The following is a 24315-nucleotide window of genomic DNA, read 5'->3' as shown; positions in this document are numbered from 1 at the left end:
ATTGTGTTTTAATGATGAAAAACACACGTTCAGAGGTGGAGGCAAACCCCCAAGAGTTGTGAAGCTCTGACACTGCCAAGCCCCCTGGGCATTTTGCCAGTGACTAACTGGGTTTGGTGGTTTACTCTCTATGTTTTAGCCTGCAGTTACAGGTAGCCTTAGTGACAAAGTATTTATCTAAAGTGAGATTCCTGTAAATGTACTGTGTTATCCTTATGACTTGTCCAGTTACTCCCTTCAACACTGTTCCTGGTAGGTGAGCATCTCATAGCACTCCTCACCTGCTGGTTTGTACCTGCTCTTTGATGCTCTTTCATTTTCAAAAAGAGAAGCAAACGCATTCTGTCTTGCTCTTCTGAGATGTATTGGTGTTAGATAAAGGTGGGATGTGTAGCCTGGATGAAGCCTGAGTGGTCAGTGTAAGCAGATACCTACCAATTTAGTTTGATGAGTCTTTTTGGAAAATGAATTTTCAGTGTATTTCTGTGCACGTAGAAGTTCAAAACAAATATGATTCTGGAGCGTCAAAATGAATGAAGGTTTTTATAGTAACACACAGTATATCTTTGAGTTTTGATTATTGATAAATGCTGTAATACGTTTAAGTTTCTCCCCTCTTCATCATCTGTTGTGAGGTGATGTGATCCAGTGGAACAGGCCTTGAGAAAACCCACGGACAAGATTTTCAGAGTTAACTTCGGTTTGTGCATACATTAATACTGGAGCAGAGCAAGCAGGCTTTAAAATGCAACTGAAATTCAAAAGATGGTAGCTCAGGGCTCTCCAGAAACTAGGCTTTCTTTGTATCGTGCTGCCTGGAATCATGATCTGCTTTGGAAGACCCTTGGCACTTAGCTTTTGCCTCCAGTTTTTGCCCTGCAACTGGTTTGTGACCTTGAGCAGGTCGTTTCACTTGTGTCAATTATGAACTGTGCCAGTGATGTTGCCTTTTCCCCTGTAAAGTACTTCCAAAACTATAGGTGACAAGAGGAATTACTCATTATTAATACTTTCACCTCACCACAAATACTGCATTACCCTGAGGTTAGGTCCATGCTACTGTACAACAGAAACTTCCTCCTCCATCCCTTTGTCCCTTCACCTGCTCCCATTTCGATTGCTACCCACAAGCTGCTCCCTCAGTTCTCCATAGCTATGGGCATGTAGGGAGGGAGGGAAATAAAACCACCTGAGCCTTCTAGGGAGGAGGCAGGAACCAGAATGACAGAGGAGCGGTCTGCAGGAGCAGTTTAGGTCATGTTGGTCCTTGGTTGTTCCTTCCCTTCAGTCCTTGCCACTGAAAATCACTGCTGACCTGCCTGAGGGTTGGTGCCACCAATATTGAAATTCTGGCAGAAGACATTAATAGAAAATACTCAAAATTGTAGCTTTCAGTTAAGGGTGGAAATTGGGTTTTGTACAGAGATATGTAAGGAAAGCAATTACATGGTCTGCTAGTGCCACTCCGAACTGCTGTGAAAGGAAGTGCCTCAGTGGCTTGTCTCTGCAGCACCAGACCAGCAAGCTCTGTGAAAAGTCTGCCCTTCTGGAAACACAAGCAAGTCAGATATGCCAATGCTCTTTTATTCTGCAGCTACTCTAAAGCTGACTTACTGCTTTTTTCCCAGAGGCAGGAGCTATTGCAGTCATCTCCTGCGTGCAAAGGACACGGGAGCCACTTACAGGCTCTCACTTAAAAGCGTGGTGGGTTGGTTGTCAAACCCACAGGAACAGTGGCACAGACTCCCTGAGAAGATGGGCATTTCTGTTGCTTAAGTCAGCAGTCTCCTCAGGTTTGTGTGATTTTCTGGTGCCAAATAAGATGAGCAGATCTTTGTGATTGAAAACTGAAGTTTTGTCAGGTTTCCTGTGTTATTGTTGCTCACTTACTGCTTCTGAAGGCTCATACCTGAATCCAAAAATTCAAATGAATGAGAATACCATATGTTAAAAATTCTGAATTCTTAAGGAACAATATAACACTTTATTTCTGAATTGAAGTTCTTTCTGACACTGTCACTTGGGTAGATAAGGAAGGCAACAGGATTGGAGTAAAAGAGAGAAAAAAGGGGGTAAAAACCTGAATGTTTGGACTTAACTGAAGCAGAAGACACTGATTCAAACAGCTCTGAGTTTTACAAATCCTGTTTTTCTGTTAATGCCAGTGAGGTCCATCAACCTTAGATTTTAGCTGATAAAGCCTTTGTAGGGTAATACAAGAGTTTTGTAAAACTGCAGGGCACACAGTTGGATAGAAAGTGGTATTTCTTCTGTGGTTCCCTTTCAAAAACTGGAAGACAAATATGCTGTCTACAAATCAGAACATATAGGAATGAAGTATTGATTGTATTTTCACAATGGACTTCATTTTTTTCAAACCTTATAGTTAGTGCTGTAAAGAATCCCTGATGAAAGGAAAAAGGATGGATTCAGTAGGTTTATAAGTCAGTATTGATCAGGAGCGGCTGCAGAATCTCATCATGTCTGTTCTGGCTGCCAGTTCTGATCAGACAATGGCAAAAAGTTTGCATATAATGAGTATAGGTTCATTCTATTGACAGAAATTCTTGGTCTTAATTGTTTCTCACTTGAAGCAGTAACCAGAATATGATGTAAAATTGATGCATCAGCTGTGAAGCTTTCCTTGTGAAGTCATGCCCTTCCCTTCCTTTTACTTCCAGGACTGACCGAAGGCAGATCTTTTCTAGCTGTTGCTTTGGTAACTCTGTTTATGCACTATGTGTCTCCTGCACTGTCCCAACAGAAGAGCACTTGACTTTATGATTTTGGGGGACTTTGTTTATTTCTGTTTGCTTTTTTGTTTCTTTCCTGCACATGCCCAGTTGAGCCCGTGGATGCCCGCCCGGCTGCAGACAGAGGACTCACCACACGACCAGGTACATGACTTGCATGGCTTTTACCTAACCTGTATTTCCTGGCGTGCATGTGGTCTGCTTCAGCTGAAATGATTAACCTTTGTTTTCGTGTACCTCTCTTATAAAATGTGATGCTATTCCGTGACCCAGGGGAGTGTTTCCACGCAAATTCCCCTGTGTGAGTGCCCTCTGTGTCCAGAGTGTTCGGGCTGTGTGCTTGCAGAGGGAGTGGGACCATAGACCCAGCACTGATTCATATCAAGTTCTCATCCCTTCCAGCCATAATGTGTTGTCAGGTGCAGGAGGGGGTAGAGTTGAAACCCCTTAGTGCAGACACTGCTTTTAATTTGGGAATGTATGATAAAAATGTCGAATCCTCTACGGAGAGTGTACAGAGTCAAGAAAATTTGGGCTAATAATTAATTTCAGAATTTGCATACAATTTCAGAATTTCAGGGGACATTAATATTTTTTGCTGTGCTACTTATCTTAGTTAACTCCAGATATCTAAAAATTCATATGTATTATCCCTCTGGATTCCCTGACACCTTTATGCAGGTGTTCTTTCCATTCTAGGGCAGAGAAGGGTGATTGTTTCTCTTCTGTAGGTACCTGTGTCTTTTTTTTTATTTCAGAGTAATAGCAGATGACTACCTTGGGTCAGGCTGCAGATGTTTGGAAAAGTTAAATGGGACAATTCAAGTTTTCAAAAGGAAGAGATTTTAGCTTTTCATGCTAACTTGTTTTGCATTTTGGGTTGTTTTTCCTCTGATTTTTGTTTAGGCTTATCTGGAAATGGCTGATTCCATTGAGACCAAACTGCCTTTTATTTCAGAAGTTACTCTCCAACACACAGTGAGATAAGATTGGTATAGTTCAGAGTCAGAATTATTTCAGTGTCACATCGTAATCGTGGGGGGTTTTTTTAGATCAGATTAAACTGATCAATCTGTATTCTTTTCCCCTTCATCTTGTCCTCCAAACATCTGCTAGCATTATGGACAACACCTTCCTAGCGTTTAAATCTTTCTGATCACTCACCTATGTTTACTGGCTATAGAAATTGCAACAGTGGGAGGTAAAATCAGCTCCCATGTTGCAGCAATTGTGATACATGTCAGGGCTGGACGGGTTGTGTGTTCCTAGCACTGCTCTAGGAGTCTGACATCTTAACTTGTGTTTAAAGTCTCAATTCATTCCATAAAGAGAGTCTGGAAACAGGTACAGAGCAACATTGCCAAAAGTCATGGGGTCAGGGGACATCCCCCCAATAATGCATTATCTGCCTTCTATATTACATTTCTTCCCCAAGAGCAGGAGAAATATCATCACAAATGAAACATTAATATGTTTAATCTGAACTTTGTAATACTAATTCAATCTAGAAATTTTCTTGTAATATTAAAATTTGTGATTGTTAACAACTTTAATTTCAGTCATCTTGAAAAATCTCCTGCTACAAGGCCCATATTTATTACTAAGGATTGTTCCTTCCTCCTTTCTGTTTCCTCACACATGACAGAAATCCTTGGTGTCCCTCCTCTGGAGAAAAGATTTTCTCACACTGCTGCATTCTGGTTTCAGAGGGAAATTATATGTTTTAGTCAACTATATCAGAGCACTTTGTTGGTTGGGGTGATACAAATAGTGCTAAAAGTAGAGGTAACAGAGGTCATTAATGATCTTTGTGAATATGTATGATGGACTACTGAGGTCAGGTAAAAAACATTTCAGCATGTGACCATTATGTCTTGAAATTTCCAGTAGATGCAGTAACTTTTGCACTGTGAAAATCACATGGGATATTTCCTCAGCGTTCTGCTCAGGTGCAAACATGGTGCTGTCCAGGGGCCTGGGCCACTTTCCTTGTTTTTAGCATGGAGTTTAAGTGCTGCAAAGGCCCATCCTCTGTGTTTGGCACAGGGAGTGAACCCCTCCAGCCTGCCAAGGATGCACTGCACTCATCCCTGCTTGCATCCCTGGGGAGACTGAAATCTCTAACTGCTGTGCTTGCATTCCCAATTTCACAGCATGAAGTGTCTTACATGTACATGTGAAATAGGAATTCTGACACATTAAAGTAGTGCTAAATGTACCATATACATATCATAAACATGTTCTCTTCACTGTTCCTGGTAGACCCTAAGTTCCTTATGTCTTTCATCACCATTCCCAGACTTAGGCAAACTTTTTCCTACTAATACAGATTCTGTCAATAACTGTCCACATGATTTTTCATCATCCTTCAAAAGCAATTTATCTGTGACAAAATTTCAATTGAACAAAAATGTATACCAGTCTGAGTATCTTCATAAACTAGGAATAGAGGAAATCAAATGGATGCATATTGGGAAATAGAAGAGAGATTCTGCTGTTTTAAAAATGTGTGTTTTAAAACTGTTTTACTTGCTAGTTACAAGTAAAATTACTGTCTTAAAGGTTCAAAAAGGAAAAGAGATACTTTTTGTGTCCTTTCGGGATAATCTGATTTTACAGTTTGGGGCTATTTTTTATTGAAAAAGAAAAATTTGAAAAAATAGTAGATTATTCTGCAGTGAAAAAGTATAAACAAGGGAACTGGAGGCAGATTAATATATGCAGCTGCTTGTAATTTTTTGTTTTAATTGCCCAGCTTCTTACTGGTTTCCTGAAAGATTTGCCCTTTTCACAGTCCTGACTTCCCAGCTGGTGCCTCTGCTTGCTTGGCTCAGGTGAACAAGGTGGAACCCTAACCTACTTCTTCAGAGTGAAAATACAGATGTCATGTCAACCTGCAACAGTCCAAGCCTGGGAATAAGAACAAGTGAATGTTTTGTAGCTGCTCAAAATTCTTGAAGAAAATGAGCTTTGAAAGAACTAAGACAACATACAAACACATGCTCTTTTTTCTCTTTTCCATTTTCTTTTTACCACTTTCTGCCCACACAGCATTCTTTGAATGTTCACTATGTTTTTCTTAAAGGTAGATCAAAATCATGTCGACCATCTTTGTCACTTTCCCACAAGAGAGGTAATTTGGTCACAGTACAGAAAAGAGTCACAATAATCATAGAATACCAAGTTGGAAGGGGACTTCAAGGATCATGTGGTCCAACAAGTATTTAGTTGATAATAATATTTTTCTTGCCTAGAATCCTTTTAATTCATCACATTGTTCTCTCTTTCAAAAAATAAAATCTATGAGTGAAGTCAGGAAAAGTAAAGAGTTGTCCAGTCCATAGAGCAGAAAAACTTATGAATAAAGACCAAGTTTAAAGCATTTACTGACACTTATGCCAGTTGTTTAAACCCCCACCTCTGTTGCACTCCACCTGGGCTGTCTGCAGTGGAAGCTTGAATTGGAATATGATCTACATCAATCCCAGGAGAAGAATAATGTCAGGAGGAACCCCATTTCCTAGTATAGATAAAACATCAGTGTAATTCACAAGAGTGTTTGAAAAGGGGCCTAGTGCTTCAGTTTACTGTCCTTCCCCTTCTTAATTCACAAATGGGCAAGCAAAAACAAGAATTATGCCTCAAACCCTTTCTTATCATCTCTTTCCTGGAAAGAAAGTAAACGAGACAGTAAAAGGTCAAAGGGAAGGAAAATATCTAGATGTACTAAGCAGTCATCAGCACAACTATAACAGATTTGTAACATTTTTCTTCTTATTTAGAAAAAAAGGGAGACATTACTAGGCTCCAGTCCAGCCTGAGAAATTCCATAGGGAGAGCTTCAGATAGAACAAGGACCTCTTTTGTGATAGTCTCACTGTAACAGCTTTTTTGGTAGTGTTTCCTTCTCACCTGTGTCCCAGAGGTCACTTTTTCATGATGAACACTTAATTTCTTGCAGCTGAATGTTGAGTATCTGTTTATTAGTAACTTCTTTGTGTGTGTGTGTGTGTGCATGTATATATACAGACAAATACACACATAAAAATACGTAAAAAAACATCTTTAGATACTCATTTTTACTCATGTTAATTCAGCAGGTCTGATCTGTGGAAATTGAGTGAAAATTGGAAAACAGGCCATCAGAAGAAATGTTGCTTAGTATTGGCAGATTTTCTGTAATTCAAGGTGATAAAGAAAACCAGTGCTCTTTTCAGGGCAGATCATATTTTCATCTGTTGCAGAGTTGCAGCTGTAATTATACCACTAACAGCTGTAATTACATCACTCACAGGATGCCCATAATTCACAGTGCAAGGATTTTATTATATTAACTGTATTACTTTCTTCCATGAAGTATGGTTTAGATTTATTGGGGTTTTTTATGCGTTATTCCAGCTCATTGTCAGTTGATTGTTTTTGCAAACATTTAATTATTTTGAGGAAATATTGCACATAAAGCTGCTGCTTTGTCCCTGGCCCTTCTGCTAATAAGTCAGGACATGGTGTCTTTATTGCATTATATAAAAAGCTGAGGGTTTTAACTCATACTTGCAGAGGGTCAGTAAGCCTAATGGCTGTTCTCTAGAATCATTAGCACATATGCTGCATCTGCATGAGGTGAGGGCATAGAGCAGCTTAGTGAATTATTTATTATTTTCTTGCCAGAAATTGCCAGGGTGTTTTTTTCCCTGTCTTAGTGATGCTAGTTCAATACAGTTGCCTTAAATCAACTGTCTGCAGCTACCAAATAAAAATCATTAATGGATTTTTTCCTTTAGATTCTTTTGGTTTGTTTTATAAGTCAGATAGTTACTAACTGCAAATGCAATTATAGGTGCATATGCACAGCATCTGTGTTGACATGCCAGAAATATTACTGAACCAGATTTTACTTGGTTTGATTATTTATTTTTACACACATGTATTCTGAGAAAGAATTATTTTACATTCAAATCCAGTGAGAATCTTTTTTTAAAAAGATAACATTCTTTTTTGCACTTACTTTCTGCTTTCTCTAATTTGAGAGCCCCATAGTCATCTATGAAGTAAAAGTGAACTACCATTAACTTCCAAGGAGAGACTAGAAAGTTTTAGTTCCATGCAGTCTTAAAAATGCATAGTCCTCAAAGATACTTGAGTTGTCCTTACAAAACTGAGTATATAGTCTTTATTTTCATCTTTATGAGTGTACAATTTTCATTCTTCTTCTTTTATTTCAAAATGAAGTGACCTGCACAAAGTCATAGGGTCATATGGAAGTAGTAGCTGAACTTCTAATTGGAGCACACAGCTGTCTGCCTGAGCGGTTGTTCAAAGACTGCATTCCTTGCCATCCACCCTCTTTATTTTAGATGAAGCTTTACCCAGATAAAGCTGTTTACTATGCTTGTAACAGGCCTTGATTCAACAGATCTTTTCTTGTTCTTGCCATGACTCAAACAGAGTTCATGGACATGGAGATGGATGTTTTCCTGAATGCAGTCAGTGCTCCCTTGCTCAAACTGGTTTTCCAAACTTTGGTTTTCTCTGTGTAGAGACCACCCACATCCAGCTATTTCAGCTGTGCTTCCCTTGGACGTTTAATTTTTAACTCTAGACCACAGGCACAGCTAATACTGTTTCAGATCAGTGCAAAACAAAATAGAAAACCTTTTTATGTGTTTATGTAACCAGTAGATGAAGCAATTACAAGCAGTGTAGTAGATAATGTACACCTGATTGCATCCTTGGTGGAATTTGCTGTATCCTCTTTCTTTTTTATTCTTCTGAGAGCCTAACTATATATTTACAGAAACACAGAAGCTTATCTATGTGAGTACAGTGTTCCTCAAAGCAGCTACTTGGGTTTTTTTCATATGAGTAGTTTTTCACTCCATATGGTTTGTTTTTTTCCTTTAGAGCAAGGAACAATAAAGCTTTTATATGCTGCTTTTTTGATATTTGGCTATGTATCTGTGCACATGTGCATGGGTACACATGTATGTATAAAAGCAGTTAATATTGCTTATTAACATCAATATAATTAAAAGCCTGTCATAGGTAGCTCATTTTGTTGAATTTCACTAGATGCTTTTAAGCCCGTGGTTTTGATAACAAAATAGTTTTGTCAGTTTTTCTAAGGAACTGCAAGTTAATATATTTGCCAGCTGAGTTGAAGTATTTTTAAATTGAAATTGAAATTGAATTAGGAATTCTACTCCCTAAAGATAGTTTCAGAAGAAAAAATGCTAATAATTATTGTTATTGGTGAATTTGCGGTGAGGCTGTTGCTCTCTCTTCTCATCTTGTGCATTGGTTTTTGTGTTTGTATTGTGGATTTTAGAATTGGTAGTGAAAAAGCATCACTTTCTGTCAGGATTAAAATTCTTGTCAGAGGAAGAACTTTTCTTTGTATGCTTGTCTTCAGTGCAAGGGTAGATGGGTACTAGGAAGCGCTTGCATCTTACCTCTAATCAAACTTTTGAAAAGACCCTGAAGTTTTTCTTCCTCAGTTGCTACCTTTGAAAAATATATATCTTTGATTTTAGCATGTAAGTCTAAATATGTAGAGTCCAGGACAGGAAAGTGAATGAACTGGAAATAAAGAGGATCTGTTAAATAAAAAGTCTCAATTCTATAATTTAACATTGTGAAAAGGCATATATAATCCTATATATATACATATATATATATATTTGTCTCATACCAGGTATTTAATTGATTGCAGTGCAATGTCATGCTTCTCCATACTATATAATCAGTTATTTGCAGAAGACCACCAGTTTACCTTAGCTCTCCTTTTAGAAGTCTTTTTCCTCACTTCTAAGGGAGGTAGGAAGGGAAAAAATTTCTATGAGGTTTGCTAGTGCAACAGAAGATTTTTCTGTTTCTGACCTTTTTCCTGTGCCAGCTACCAAAACCAAGTTTCAGTAAGTCTAACATCGTTCACTTCCTAATATCAGGTCCTACATTTGTTCAGATCCCGTGGCATTTTTGTGGGTTGGTGAGTAAGGCCAGGTAGACCACCAGACCTTGGTCACCTGTCTCAAAACAAAAAAATTCTGTCTGATCTCAAGGCAAAGAAGATGGTTTAACCTGCTACATGCTGGAAGTATGGTTCCCATGCTATGGAAGTATGGTTCCCGTGCTATGGAAGTATGGCTCCCGTGCCACTGTTTAATGGGAATGGGAGGACTGAAGGGAAGCCTCAGAGAAATGTGGCTTTAGGGAAGCCTGAGCCTGCATTTTTCCAGCAACTGAGACTACTGGTGAACTTGTCACCCCCGATTGCTCATTGATGTGACCTGTCCTGCCCTCTGAAATGTAACTCCTGCCTGCAGCGTTTGGCTGTTTAACTGAAGCTGACAAAGACCCACAGCCTGAGCTGTCACAGCTTGCTTTCAGTAAAAGTGGTCAGAGCCCAAGAGCAGAAGTGTCCAAGTCTATTTTCCTGCTCTTAGCAGTGGTGCAAACAGGGTATGTACAGATTTCACCTCTGCCCTATACCCCTGGCACATCCACTGAGCTTTTGGCAGCCAGCATTTGACAGGTTCCAGGACTGGAAATTATATTTTCTCCATTGTGTTTAGTAACCCTAGAGAAACATTTCTTCTTCACATTTGTTCATTTATATTTTGAACATCCTCATGATTTGTGCCAGTGAGTTCCACGTCCAGTTGTGCATTGTACCAAATTGTATATATATACACATGCTTTCTTGTGTTAGTTTTCAGTCTTGTGTCATAGCCCTGTTGGTGTCCCGTATTTCTTAGGAGAAATGATGAATGACCATTCCCTGTAGACTTTCACCTTGTCATTCACACATAGGCCTCTGTCGTGTGTCCCCTTGGTTGCCGCTTCCAGTCTGAAGACTCCCGATCTTAGTTCTGCCCGTACAGAAGCCGTTCCATACCCATGATCATCTGTGTCTCCCTGCGTTGTATCTTTTGTAGTTCTTCTGCCTCTCTGTGAGGTGGGGTGACCAGAATGGATAGCTACATTTAAAATGAAGATGCAAAATTTAACCAGTGGTGTAACAATGTTTTCTCTTTTCTCTCTTTTCTCATAAGTGCTCCCAGCTTTCTCTTTGCCTTTTTGACTGCACAGGGACTGCAAGGTCTCTGTCTCTGGGTGGAACAGAGCTATACTAGAGCCTTTATTGTGTATGTATAGTTAGGGCTGTGTATCCCCACAAGCACCACTTTACATTGTATCAACACTGAGTATCATTTACCTTTTATTTTGCACTCAGAATTTGTGATATCCTTCTGCAGTTCTTTGCAGCTGGTTTTACTTTGACTATCCTCGTTTTTCTTTTATTTTTTGTTAATAAACGCTCATGTCACTATTCACTCCCTTATCCAGATCACTTTGCAAACAGCACAGCACAGATCCTCATGGGATCTTTATGGTTCTTGGATTTAGAAATGGTCTCTCCTATGTAAATGCCATAATATATCTGTGTCAGTACTGTGATGTAGCATCAAAAACCAGAGAAATTTGAGAGGTTTAAGTGCTTTATTCCTTAAAAAAAAAAGACAGTAAGGTAGAATTTATGGGGCAGTCAGACTGTTCAAGAAAATAACCATATAACCATAAATACTTTATTGCATGAAGATGAATTCTTGTTCTCTCCTTTGCATGGTTTCCTATGAAAAGAAAGATCAGAACCTTAGAATTGGATTGTCTGTACAGTCCAGAGAAGTTCTTGGGAAGGTCTATTCTTGCTGACTCATAATTCAAAAATAAACCAGGACTTGATGAAAAAAAGAAATTGCACATTCAAAGGCAATCAAAGGGCAGTAATTCTTGCATTGAGTACTGTGGAGCTTATTGGCACATGGAATTCTTCAGGAATTTATTTAGGGTCCACAGAGACAGTGGAACAGATGAGCAGTCAGTAGTGCTGAGAATTTTAAGAGGTTCTTCCTCTGCATCAGAACTTAAGGTCAGCCCAAGATAATAAGAATGAAGCCTTGGAGAGAAGAGCTGGGGGTGAGAAAATGCTAAAATAAATACAGACAAGGAATATGAACCAGTTTGTTCTTATTATATTCAATATGGAGAGGAATTAATATCTCATAAATATCTCATTCTTCTGCAGTGTTTGTATCTCCAAGAAATACAAATGTCAGTGCGTTGATACTGAGAAGGAAAATAACCAGCTCCATGAATATCCATATGTTCTCTATGAGCAGGAACCAGCTCTTCAGCATTCATAGATACATATACAGGATACACAGTTCTGCTGCAATTAAGTCTGGCTCATTCTCCTAAGGCCGTTTTCCAGGAGGAAATCCTCACCTTCTTTCCAGTTAGACAAGTGCAGCATCTCCCTTTCACACTCATAAGGGGAGAACAGGGTTGCTGCAAGCTGTGCTCACTTGCTTTACTGGATGTTTCTAATAAAGAGGGACAGTTATCACCTCTCAGAGAGAAGACAAGCCATGAATCATTAGTTCTGAGTGGTATGAAATCTGAAAACAAATAAGAACTGTGTAAACCTCACAGACATTTTAGTAACTTACTTGTGCATGTTTGTGCAAAAGGTACAGACTTGCAGGAAACAAGAAAATACAATATCTGGAGTTCCCGTCCTCACACCAGGGGTATTGTGTTTTTTCCTCACAGCAGCCTGAGCTTAGGGAGGAGGATGATTTTGGCCTAAACAACAAATTTTCTTGACATTGCTAAAGAGGCTGTCAGAGCAGATCTGTCTGCAGTCTGTGAGCCAATTCAGGAGGCCTCTGTTGGTCCCTCACAGCTCAGTTCAAGCAGTGTTTCATGCTGAAAGCCTTTGATGCTCCCACCAATATGGCTGCAGTGGATTAAGGATCGTTTAACCGAGGAATTTTACCAGCTCATTCTGTGTCACCTCAGTGGGACTGAAACATCAGATGTACCTCCCTTTTCTCCCGGTTCCCTTTTACTTTGCATCCCACCTCCTCTGTGCGAATGATACCGATGCCGCCTTCTGTGGTAAGGGTGGGGTTGAGCAGAGTCTTACTGGATCTGAATCACTGACTTCGTTTAATGCCTTGTCTTTGCGCTGCAGGTTCTGGGCTGACCAATGTTAAAACAGAAGAGATCTCTGAAGTGAAGATGGATGCGGAGTTCCGGCATGACTCAGGGTATGAAGTTCATCATCAAAAGCTGGTGAGTGAACAAACTGTGCTTTCCACACCTGCATTTTGAGTTGCTGGTTCAGTCTCGAGCTAGTGAGTCACTTATGGCCATGTTTCCCCTCAGTGATGTGGATGCTGAAAGTGCCAACAAAAAGTTATCACATGAACAGATTATGATTTTTCTGGTTCTCTCTTTGATGAGAGTAAACCTGGAATAATGTCAGCAGAGAGGGTGAAAAGTCATCAAGTCTGACATGAGAGGAAATTCTGACAGTTCCAGGCCTTGCACTGCCATGTCACTGGATGTGGTCATATGGACAGTACTTGTCCCACAGTCCATCTGTCATGGTCTCATAACTGAAGAGATACAGAGGAAGGAAAATGCTAAGTTTAAAAAAAGAAAATTAAAAAGACACACAGCATGGTGCAGCAAGAAATAGAGTGACACCGTTTCAGGAATAGATTCCTTTCCTGTCAAAACAGATGGTGGTGGTGCATGAAGGAAGCTGAACACCGTGGAGCGTAACCTTGCAAGAGATTGCCTGCTTGGGATAAGAGGAGATTCTCCACTGGCCTTAATTTTACTTTGGCTGTGTCTGTGTGTTTTGTTCCTTAAGGTATATTAAATGATTGTTAACAGGTGAAGGGCACGTAGGAGCAAAATATTGTTCCCCATTTGAACTGTACTTCTTATGAACATAAAAATTACAACCAAAAGCAGTGTAGGTAAGAACAAGCATCTTCTAAAAGCTTTTTTCAGTCCCTTAATAAGCAATGAAGAACCCATACAGCAGTGTTGACTATAAACCTTTTCTGCTTCCAGTTCCATGGCTTTCAATATCCTGATATTAAGCTTGAAAGCTTTTTTTCTTAATATATTCTTAAAGCTAAGTAGTGCTGAAAATTAAAATTAACATGGGGCTCAAATTTGCATTTGAACTAGGCAATCACTATGTGAAAAGATATTCTGCCATCTCTTTGATGCCGAGAACTGAGAATTCCCAGTTTGACGAGCTAATCCAAAATGCATTAACACTAATTTGGGAAAGTCTGACATGCTTAGCTCAGATGAGTTAAATATCTGGATGGAGCAAACCTGTACTGAAGGGAAGGAGCTTGCAGGAATGTGTTCTGGACACAGTAGATACTGGTTTGTCGTAGGCATTTCCCAGCAGCCCCGTTCAGTATCTAAGTGGTTTCATATCAACCCACACAATTTGGTGCTGGGAGCTCCCCTTACGGTGGTGGCTGATGGGGAGTGCGTTGCTTAAAATGGGACCTTCCTAGCTTCTTACAGCATTTTTTGCCATACTTCTTACTGATAGGTACAACCACTATTGAAAAATTAGTGAGCTGTCTTCCAGGTTATCTCTTCAATTAAGACTGAGCAAGGAGTCTGGTCTTGCTGAGAAATATTGGACTGATGCTTACAGGGCATTGCTTCCTTACCACACTCCATGTCCTCTCCAAGGCCCTTCTCCATTAGCTTTAATTCGAAAGCAGGGAGAAGAAAGCACTTTCATCTGTGCTTTCCTTCTGTGTCCTGGTAGGATTTAGTGAAACAGTCTCTTAAGGATATTGCTTTGAATTGAGCTGCACGTTGTATTTTACGCACAAACCTCTGAATTGAGCTGAAATTGCAGTTATTTTCTGCTTTATGGATGGTCATGTTTGAACTGTACATTAAGTTGATTTTCATGGCTCAGAGTGCTTAAGGCCTTCCTCTCTTGCATATTAGCTGGGGTATTCCACAGTGCTCAGAGATAGTGTGGTAACAGAATTTCAGTCCTGGGTAGGTAAAATTGACAGGAGAAATTATTACTTCACATCAGCTCACACCAACACTGTCCATTGTGTGCGCTTTCTAGTGAATTCTTAACTTTGTTTAAACATATTTCTTGCTTGTGCCTAGGAACAATATAAATATTTATACTGCATGCTTTAATACCTCTCTGAGGAAGGTTGTGTTTCTTAAAGAGTGCAAATGTTATACAGCTCATTATAATTCTCAGCTGGTTTCCTGCTTCACTCTGCATTTTTGTTAAATACTTGTCAAAGTATTTAGTCTTTCAGCATGAGGTAGTATTACAATTCTGTGAATGTAATTTATTCTCTAATCCTTTTTGCCCATTTTGGCTAAAAATAATAATAAAAGCTTGCTGTTGACAAGAGGACAAAAGGGTTGTAAGATATGCATAGATGTAAAATAATCCAATGTATTCCTTGAATACAAAACAGGACAGGGAAAACAATCACCCACTTTTCATACCTGCTCCTGAAAGGCAGTCTTATTAAATGCAGAGTAAAGCATCTTGCTGTCCTCTGTTTCGCCTTATCTGCATATAATTCAAGTGGATTTTCTCTGTTTTTCACACCGCTGTTACCTGTTAGGTCACAGATGGGTATTGACATCATCCAGGCACAGCTTATTCTCCCTTTGCCCTGCAAAATCATGAAACACCCCTTGGTGGTCACTTAAATCAGTGTGTTAATTTTTGTTGACTCTTGTCTCCTCGGTGTGAGAGTTCTCTCCTAACTCATTGTGTGCAGGTTTCACTGTTGTCCTACAGGTCCCTCACTATTCCCTTATTGAAGAAACGCATCGTAGTCCAAACAAGCCACACGGATGTAAATTTATGAACACCTTCATGATTAGTATTCTAAAACTAAGAAAATGTGTGTTTTCCTGTGTTCCTCTGCTAAAGCTCATCAGTCTTTGTGCAATGAGCTGGACTTGCTTCCTTAGGGAGAAAAGGCAGCTACTGTCCAAGACCTGTGTGAAGCTGAGCCTGGAGCTGAGTCCCCCACTAAGCCACCGCACAGACAATATAGGTTTCCCAAATTGCTCCTCTCCACCTTTGAGCACTTTGTGGCACAGCAATCCAGGTTTGAGTAATTAGGAGGACTTGCAGTGCTGTTTAGTTACTGATGCTTCAATAAGCTTCATATTTCTGTGGCAGCCGGGCAGGTTAGTCAAATGTACAGTGAGCTTTTTTATTAGCCACCTTCCTTTGTTCTTCTTTTGTAGGTGTTCTTTGCTGAAGATGTGGGTTCAAATAAAGGTGCCATCATTGGACTAATGGTGGGAGGTGTTGTCATAGCAACAGTGATTGTCATTACTTTGGTGATGCTGAAGAAGAAGCAGTACACATCTATTCACCATGGGGTTGTGGAGGTAAGAAAAGGCTTCCAAGCACAACTGGTGTCACCTGTACAGCACAGTCAACACACTGCTCTATAAATATTAATTTTCAAAGGAAGCAACAGTGTTTTTGGCTGCATTCAGAATTGTCATGGTTGAATCCTGCAGTGTGGAATCAAATTGCTTTATTTAGTAAATGCAGACACAATGTGAATCATGTTGCATTGGGTATAAAACCACAGAAATCTCTTCTGGACTTATCCCAGACCAACCACCTCATAATGTGAAAGTTCATTTTATTGGAAATATTACAGTAGCCAATGAGCAGATACTGGGCAAAATGAAAAATCTGGTTTTGGGAATTCACACACACTGATTTCTTTATTTAGTTTTAACATTTGAAGCTGGTCTTCCATGGTTTGTGCTGTGCATTGCAAGGATTTTCCCTATACAGATATTTTATTATTCTCTGTTCTCTAAACAAGATTTTCTGTTGCTACCAACTTTTTTGATCTATGGCTAATCTGAAACTCATAGATTTGAGAAAAAAATAGTATATAAGACTCTTAGGTAGAATTTTCAAGGTGAAAATCCTTCTCAGCCTGCCAAGGAAATTTGTGGTCAATTTACAGTAATTTAAAATACTTCATCTATTGCATGGCTTTAAGACAAGATCTCTTAAAGAAGTAGAAAAACTTAATTATGAGAACTGGAACGAGGTTAATGTAACTTTTTTCCCCTACTTAGTTTGCTGTGTGTCTGATTTTTAGATAGTACTTGTATTAGCAAGCACTCAAGACGCTTGTATATTTTTGCCCTCCAGATTTGGTATTTTACATTTTTGATTGAAACTTAAGTTTTGATCAAGTCATAGTTTATGTTGGTTTCACCTGGAGTCAAGTGAACCTTGCTTTAGTCTTGCTGGAGGCACACATGCTTCAGGATGCATTTATTCCCCTGTCTGGGTCATTGAAGGGTCTTAAAAGTATTTGGGTAAGACTTTGTGTTAAGCCCATGCTTGTGCATCCCTCTCTCCTTGCTGTGGTTGTCCGTGTAGTTTGAAACCTTCCATAGAGACATGGTCAGAAGAGCACCAACCATGTAGGGTGAGATTTGCACAGATACCAAGGTGTGCAGAATGTTCAACCAAGAGACAGAAAACGGCAAGTGGGACCCTTAATCTTTAACTTTCTGTATGATAGCATTCAGTCCGTTTTGTAGAGAATTGAAGGAGGTTTTAGTTTCAAACCATTGTCCTGATAACTGCTGCCAGTGGTTGTGCCACTAGAAACTCTCCTTTGGCCGAATTAAGTGACAACAGAAAGGCCAGGAGGCTTGCTGGGCCAAAGCCCCAAATCAGACACTGAATGTGGACATACCATTATTGCAGTATGACCGTAGAATTCCAGATGGGTTTTGCCTGATAGAGTGATGTGACAAAGGTAATCCTGGATTTCCACGAGCTGTCTTCAGTGACAGTGAACTTGGAAATGTTGGGCTAGAGATAACATGCACGAGCTGAATAAGTAACTCACGTCAAAATGACAGCATCGCTTGGGGAATAAAAAATTTTACAGATAAAACCATAAAGCTCCAACATGCAGATGTACTGAGAATATTGGTTGATCTGTAGTATCACACTGGAGATGGTGTCACCTTGTGGATTTGCTGCATTGTGTCTGACATTGGCAGCCAGGATTCCTCCTTCTGCCAGACTTGCTCTGTGGTCTTGGCAGACTGCATGGCCTCACTGTCTGAGCTTCTTGCCTTTTGTCCTAAGTTGGTGAAAATTTTGTAGCTCTTGCACTGGGGACAAAAAAAGCCCCACCCAAAGTTCTGTATGCAGTTGATGTTTAATATCAAAATGTCTTCAAAATTAAGCTGTTCCATTCTAAAGAGGATTAATTTATTTAGCCACAGTGCACCTCTAATGTGCTGTGCATAAAAAGCACGAAAGAGCAGAATCACTTGGTGTAAAAATAACTGTACATCAGCTTTAGGTTGGCTGAGTATATTTTAACAAATCTTGCAACCTCTTTTTTGCGTGTCAGAAGTTGCAGTGAGAATTTAACGCTGTGGTAATGGATGCAAGATTACAAAACAGGTCCTGTTCCACATGTGTTCTTGACTTCCAAAAAGTCAACTCTGTTATACTTTTTCTCATTTCACTCTGACTTTTTTAACAAAATAAGTTATTAAAAACCCTGTTAGCCTTTTTTGAAACTCTGAGGAGGGATATACTTGTCCTATTTAGAAGTGTCATAACAATTTTTTCCCTAGTCTGAGAATAAAAATGTTCCAAAGTGGTTCAGACTCCCCAGGAAAAGAACTTAAGAACTTTGAGTACTCTTTAAGTTAAGTAAATGAATGACTGAGAGACTGAAAATTACTTATTATGTGTGCACACAGGGGCTCCAGCAAATGTTTTGTGTTTTTTGCTGGTGCACCCACCCCAGCTGTCTGCAGGAGGTTATTTTCTCATGAAAGCAGGTGGCAAAAGAGAGATTCTCACCTCTCCTGTGCACTGGGCAACAGCTGATTGTCTCAGCTTGTCCTCTTTGAGGATATTCTGTTCAAAGAATATCCTGATGGAGGCAGCACCTCCAGCAGGAGAATGTGGGGAGGGGTGACAACAGGAGGGCTCACAGCAGGAGCAGAGATGACACTACAATTGCAGATGGGGATAGCTGGGCAAACAGCCTCAAAAGAGTTTATCTCCCTGACTGAGCGGTTTCCTCAAGAGACATCATGTCATAGAAAAGAGAAGTGTGCCCACACCTCTTACACACTGTGTTCAGCTTCTGCCACCTCCATAACGGGTGCAAAAAGCTTCTTAAAATGGTAAGGGGCTTTAGGGATTTACTGACAAGGAGATAATTGGGTTCAAAGCATGTTGTTTGGCAGAGCAATACCTAGGACAGAGGTTGTAAGGAATGAGAGGAGTTTGGCAGCCTCAGAATGGGTAAAAGGGAGTAGAAGAGAAGACATTCGGGATGAGTGACAGCACACGTAGGTTGGCAGTGAGATGGATTGCCCTGCAGCAGACAGCTGCAGGAAAGAGAGGAAGTATCAACACTGGTCATTTTAAAGGCTAAAGGGGAAATTTAAAAGAAAAATTGACTAAGACTGCAAGTAAGAGCTTCAGTAAATCCCTTTCACCTATAAATGCCGTATTTCAGAGGTTATTGAATTTTCTCTAAAAACTGGTTTTATCGAAGTGAGACTTTTTAATATGGAATATTGTGCAAAGGTGGTAAAAATTCAGTCTTTTTCTACTGCTCTCATATTTTTTTCCTGATCTTTTTCTCCTCCTTGATTTTCTTCCAAGTTTCTCATCAGTTCTTTAGTCTCTTTTACCTTGCCCTTACTTTGATTCCTTTTTAATTTATGTTGTTGTCGTCTCACCCCATTTCCTACAAGCAGGTTATGCTGTGTACTTTTCACATTTTCTAGTCCTGAATAAGAAGTGCTGAGTGGGAGGCTCAAACTGAAACAGGTGGCAGAGTTAAATACGGTGTTGTTTGGAGCTTAAAGATGAAGAAGAAGTCCAGCACAGGTTCTGGCATCCCTGTCTTTTGCACCCCAGCCCAGTGAGGGATCTTCCAAGGAAGGAAGATGATCTCGGACATCTGTTGATACCCAGGAATTCCTGGTCCATCAATCCTAAAGCTTCATATTGAGCTTTAATTTCATGCTAGAAAAAAATCTGTTGGTGGATTTAGTTGTGAGACTCTCAGTACTTAATTTGGAGCAGCACTACGTACTCCAGTAGTGTGGTGATACAGTGCACAGGAACCAGGGCTGACTTGGTGCTGCAGCAGCCCCTTCAAGAACGAAAGGAAGGGTGGCTTTTCCTCTGCACCTGCTTTTATTCTTATTTTCTGTAAGTGCTGAAAAGGCTCCAGGGACATTTGCCATTTTCCCTGCTTTGTTCTTGCCTTTGCAGCCGTGGTAGTGACAACTTCAGCACCAGCAGCAGATGGCACACGGCAACATTGTCACAACAGAAATAGTTAATGCTGTTAGATTTGCATGCTGCTCAAGGCAGGGGTTAGGCCTTTTGCAAGTTTGTGCAAAATCTATAAGGAATGGGTTTGTTAGGCCCTGCTGCTGTTTCACTGCTGGCATACACAGAAGACAAGTGCTCTGCTGAACATCAGTAGCATCAAGGGACTGCCAGACATTGATCCACTGCATATGGATCTAGATGGTGTATTTTTGTGTAGGGAGAAGTTAGTAACCCCTGAAGAAAGGACAGGTGAAACAGCTCAACCCCTGGGGTGGTTGCAGAGGTGGGTGCTGTGAGGTGTGGTGGGTCTCACCATCCCTCACTCAGTCCCACCGCTGGCAAAGGGTACACGGGAGCAGCAGTGCACAACTGTACCCTGGCTGTGAGCACGTGGCTGTTCAGGGATGTCTGGGGGATTTGGGAGCGGGCGGGTGAAGAGGAGACTGGCTGTGAAATTCCCAGTTCTCCTGTCCTTGATGGATCAAAGGTGACTGTTGAGAGCAGAGCTGAGCGCTCCGCACTCATGTGGGCTGGCCATGGGAAGCCTGCATCCTTCAGGTGGAAGAGTTTGTTACTTTTGGAGAGGGAGGGGGACAGGGAAAGACAAACACTGCTCCCCCTCCATCCTGGTTTCTCAAACAAGAAAAATAAAGCAAGAGTGACCTCTAAACTTGCTGCGTAAAAGCATATCACGGGAATTGAAGAAGTAGATGGATTTGTGGGTTGTTGCATAAACGAATTACTGCATGAAAATGCAACTTAAAAAATAGAGAAAGCCTATGAATGGCAGTATTAAAAACCCAAATTATATTGCAGAATTGGAAACACGGAGCACAGTGTCAGCCTAGCCCAGTGATCTTTCTGCCTGGCATCCTGTTCCCTGCCCTCAGGAGTCAATGGCTTGCTGGAAGGCTCAGGGCTCCCAGCTGTGGAGCTCGTGAGCAAAAGTAATATATAACCCTTGAAGTTGCATATTTCACAAAAATGTGTAATTGTTGTTTAGAAAAGGTTGATGGAAGATACAGTGTTGATTGAAAATGCAGTTTGAGAGTTGGGACGTGGACAAGGAGATTTAGAAGGGGCACAGATATGAAAGTGGATCAGCTTTGGGGTTAGCAATTCTTCTGAACAATCCAATGCATGTGCCACACAGAGAACCATTTCTTCTCTTAAATAGCAAGTAAAAGATGATAAAAAGAGGAGATAGCTCTGAGAGGAACCATTTTCTGGTGGTTCTGTGGGAAAGGTACTGTTACAACCTGCCACAATGGAAGAACAGCTGCAAAAGTAAGCTGAGCAGCCTGTGTTTGTCTCAATCAAGGAAGAACATACCTTTAATCCTTTCTCAAGGGTATCAGGGAACAACTTACCAAAGGTCATAGTCTGTCCTCACTAACATGAGATATTCCCAGTATTGCAGAGTAGGTTTAAAATGAGTATCAGGCATCAGTACTTCTCCTTTGCTTTTTTATTAAAAGCTTAGATAGAGTAAGTTAGGGTTTCTTGAGAGAATACACTTTTCATTATCCTAAAATTTTTTTGATGCTAAAAGCGAATTGCTGTTTTTCCTGGAGGTCACTGTTTACAGGAACCCACAAGAAAAAATGTTCATACCTAATATTTAAGGGTAGAGTTTTAGGCACCTTCTGATTTTAAATTTTTGACAATGTAAAATTCACTTTTGCCTTTACTTTTAAGAGCTGTCAAACCAAGCAGACTTTCTTGTCTCTGCTTTCATGTTTAGCAAGATAGCCAGGATACAGTAGGTTTTGAATACACAAACATCTATTGAGCTCATACAGACAGCAGAGGTAAAATACCTAATTAAGATTTAGAGCCTGTTCTCAGGCACTCTGATTTTATGGAGTTTTATATTACTGTAATGTCCAGAGAAGCAAGAAATAATTTGTGAAGTCGTAGGTATTCAGTGGAGAAATCCTGACTGAGCTGTCTTTGTGCCTGTCTTCCAAGAAATCAAGAAAGGTCAAATTTTGTTAGATAGAAATAAAACCAGTGCAGCTTTTTAGTGAGCTTTTTCTTTTCTTTTGAGATCCAGTTGATATTGATATGTATTCGGGGGGGGGAATCCTGATAACGAGGGACTAGTGGAGAGATGCAAACTACATCCCCTTTTTTGTTTGTGGAGTTGTGTGCTTCCCAAGCCAGACAACGAAAACCAAAGCTGGTACTGCTGAGTTTGGTCAGCTGATTTTGAAGTCCTGCAGCAAAAAGATCAGTTGCAGAGTTGTTCTTGGTGCTTTATCTTCTTCTGCATATTATACTGTTCAAAAAGTGAACCAGAGGATGCTTTCTGCCTGAACACACAGGGAAGGGTACAAAGTACATTGGATGGCCCTAAGGGGGGGAAACATGGGTTGTGCTGTGAATTAAGCAGGAATCTGACCCTGGCTGTTCCCTCCTGTGACAGGTGGATGCTGCAGTGACACCAGAGGAACGCCACCTTTCCAAGATGCAGCAAAATGGCTATGAAAATCCCACCTACAAGTTCTTTGAACAGATGCAGAACTAGGACACCACAGCAGCCTCATGAGTTGGACAGCAGAATGATTGCTTCACTGCCCATCGGTGTTCAGTTATAGAGTAATGTGGAAAGAAAGAAAAACACTCTGTTTTATTATTTACTCATTCTCGCCTTTTGACAGCTGTGCTGTAACACAAGTAGATGCCTGAACTTGAATTAATAAAATCAGTAATGTATTTTCTCTCTCTTTCTCTTTACATTTCAGTCTTTACACTACATTATTAATGAATGTTTTTTGTGTACTGTAAAGAGGTTAGCTGTATTTAACTAGTGCATGGATAGATTCTCTTTCCCAATTATTTATCATGTAGCTCCTTAGCCAGTTGTATATTATTCTTGTGATTTGTGACAAAAATTAAGTCCTAATTGAAATATGCTTTAAGAATTGATGGGGGATGCTTTCTGTGTCTGTGGGGTTTAGCTGCTTCTCTTTGCTGAGCATTTTTTTCTGATCACTATGCATTTTAAAGTAAAACAACATTTTTTAAAAAGTATTCCAGATGAGTTATTGAAATTCTTTTCCTCTGCAGCTGCATTTTATTGTACAGATTGTTGCTCCTGCTGTATTAGTGATGTAGAAATCATGGGAATACACATTCGTTTCTTTGTGCCTGTTTTATGTGCACACTTTAGGCATTGAAAGGTAAACTTTATTTTCTTTTCCATGTATCTTTTTGATCTTAAAAAAAAAAAAATTAAAAAGAGTCCCTGTTAATTGTGAGCACTTCTGGGGGGAGAAGTGCCTGCTGGCCGAAAATTAACAGGGGTCCTCTGCAGGATGATTGTACAGAGCCATTGCTTATGAATTGACAGCTTTCTACACTGTGTTACATAAATAAATTAAGAAAAGAACGTGTGGGCAAGAGTTTTCTTTGGAGAAAGAAAACAAAGATTTCTGGAAGCCATTTAAACAGAATACATGGATGTTCACACTGAGAGGGGGTTGGGAAGGGATTTTCCCACAAGGATTGCGGCATTCACAGTCAGACCAGAGCAGAAGGCAGGCGGCAGCAAGACAGGGTGGGAAGAGGGGGGTGCTGACTTTGGCACAGCTTCTCCTCTAGGATGTTGTCTCTTTTATTTTTTTCCCTTTTCCTTTCTTTCAGTTTGTATAATAGTGTTTTAATGTAAATAAATACATTCCTGGAGGAGCCCTGTTGTAGTGGTGTGTTTCTGCGCCAACCAGCCACCCTCGCTCGCACAGGGGAGCGTGGCACAGATGACTAACCAGCCTCCCACCTCCCGATCCATCCCTAGGAGCCATTTGCCAGCAAGCCCTCCCTCACCACTGCTGCTCCAATGGCTTTCTGGCAAGATCCATGCCCTGCAACGTGCTCCATTGGTGATGGCCCAGCAGGAGCCTCCCAAGGCTGCGAGACCATCCAACCTGGTACTGCTGCCTCCCCACAGGTGCCCAGGAAGGGTCAAACAGCATCAGTGGTAATTTTCTCCCAAAAGCTGCAGGAAGAGGGCAAAGCCAGGGGGGAGCTGTGGTGCATAAACCCCAGCCCAGCACCTTCTGCCCACTGTCCAGCTGAGAGCTTCCTTCAGCTCCTGGCCCTCCAGGAGCACACCTGCAGCACAGGGAGAGCACATATCCCGCTCCACAGGGCCCATCTACCCAGAGAGGTGAGACCACAGTGGCCCAGTGGGTCTGATCCTCAGGGTGGCCTCTGGACCCAGCTCACAGAAAGGACCCCTCAGGTTGAGCTTGGAGATCAGTTGATAGAGCTACAAGCTGGGTTGTGGAATAAAACTGGAGG

At 40.6% G+C, this 24315-nt stretch overlaps 1 protein-coding gene across 5 annotated transcripts in view; it reads left to right on the top strand.

The window, feature by feature from the left end:
- APP (amyloid beta precursor protein) overlaps nt 1-23703 on the top strand; it is a 205882-nt gene extending 182179 nt beyond the window's left edge. For 3 of the 5 annotated variants that reach the window (XM_027680894.1, XM_027680892.1, XM_027680891.1), the window contains 4 exons: nt 2844-2897; nt 12790-12890; nt 15888-16034; nt 22439-23703. In XM_027680894.1, the coding sequence (XP_027536695.1) occupies nt 2844-2897; nt 12790-12890; nt 15888-16034; nt 22439-22540 (404 nt within the window). In that variant the 3' untranslated portion in view covers nt 22541-23703. The remainder of the gene's footprint in view (nt 1-2843; nt 2898-12789; nt 12891-15887; nt 16035-22438) is intronic. The other 2 variants (XM_027680895.1, XM_027680893.1) reach the window with 1 other exon arrangement.
- Nucleotides 23704-24315: the final 612 nt, after the last annotated feature.

The sequence above is a fragment of the Neopelma chrysocephalum genome, unplaced genomic scaffold (assembly GCF_003984885.1).
Source record: "Neopelma chrysocephalum unplaced genomic scaffold, ASM398488v2 Primary Assembly neopelma1_60, whole genome shotgun sequence".
NCBI lineage: Eukaryota > Metazoa > Chordata > Aves > Passeriformes > Pipridae > Neopelma > Neopelma chrysocephalum.
This window is presented reverse-complemented; position numbering and strand designations above follow the sequence as displayed.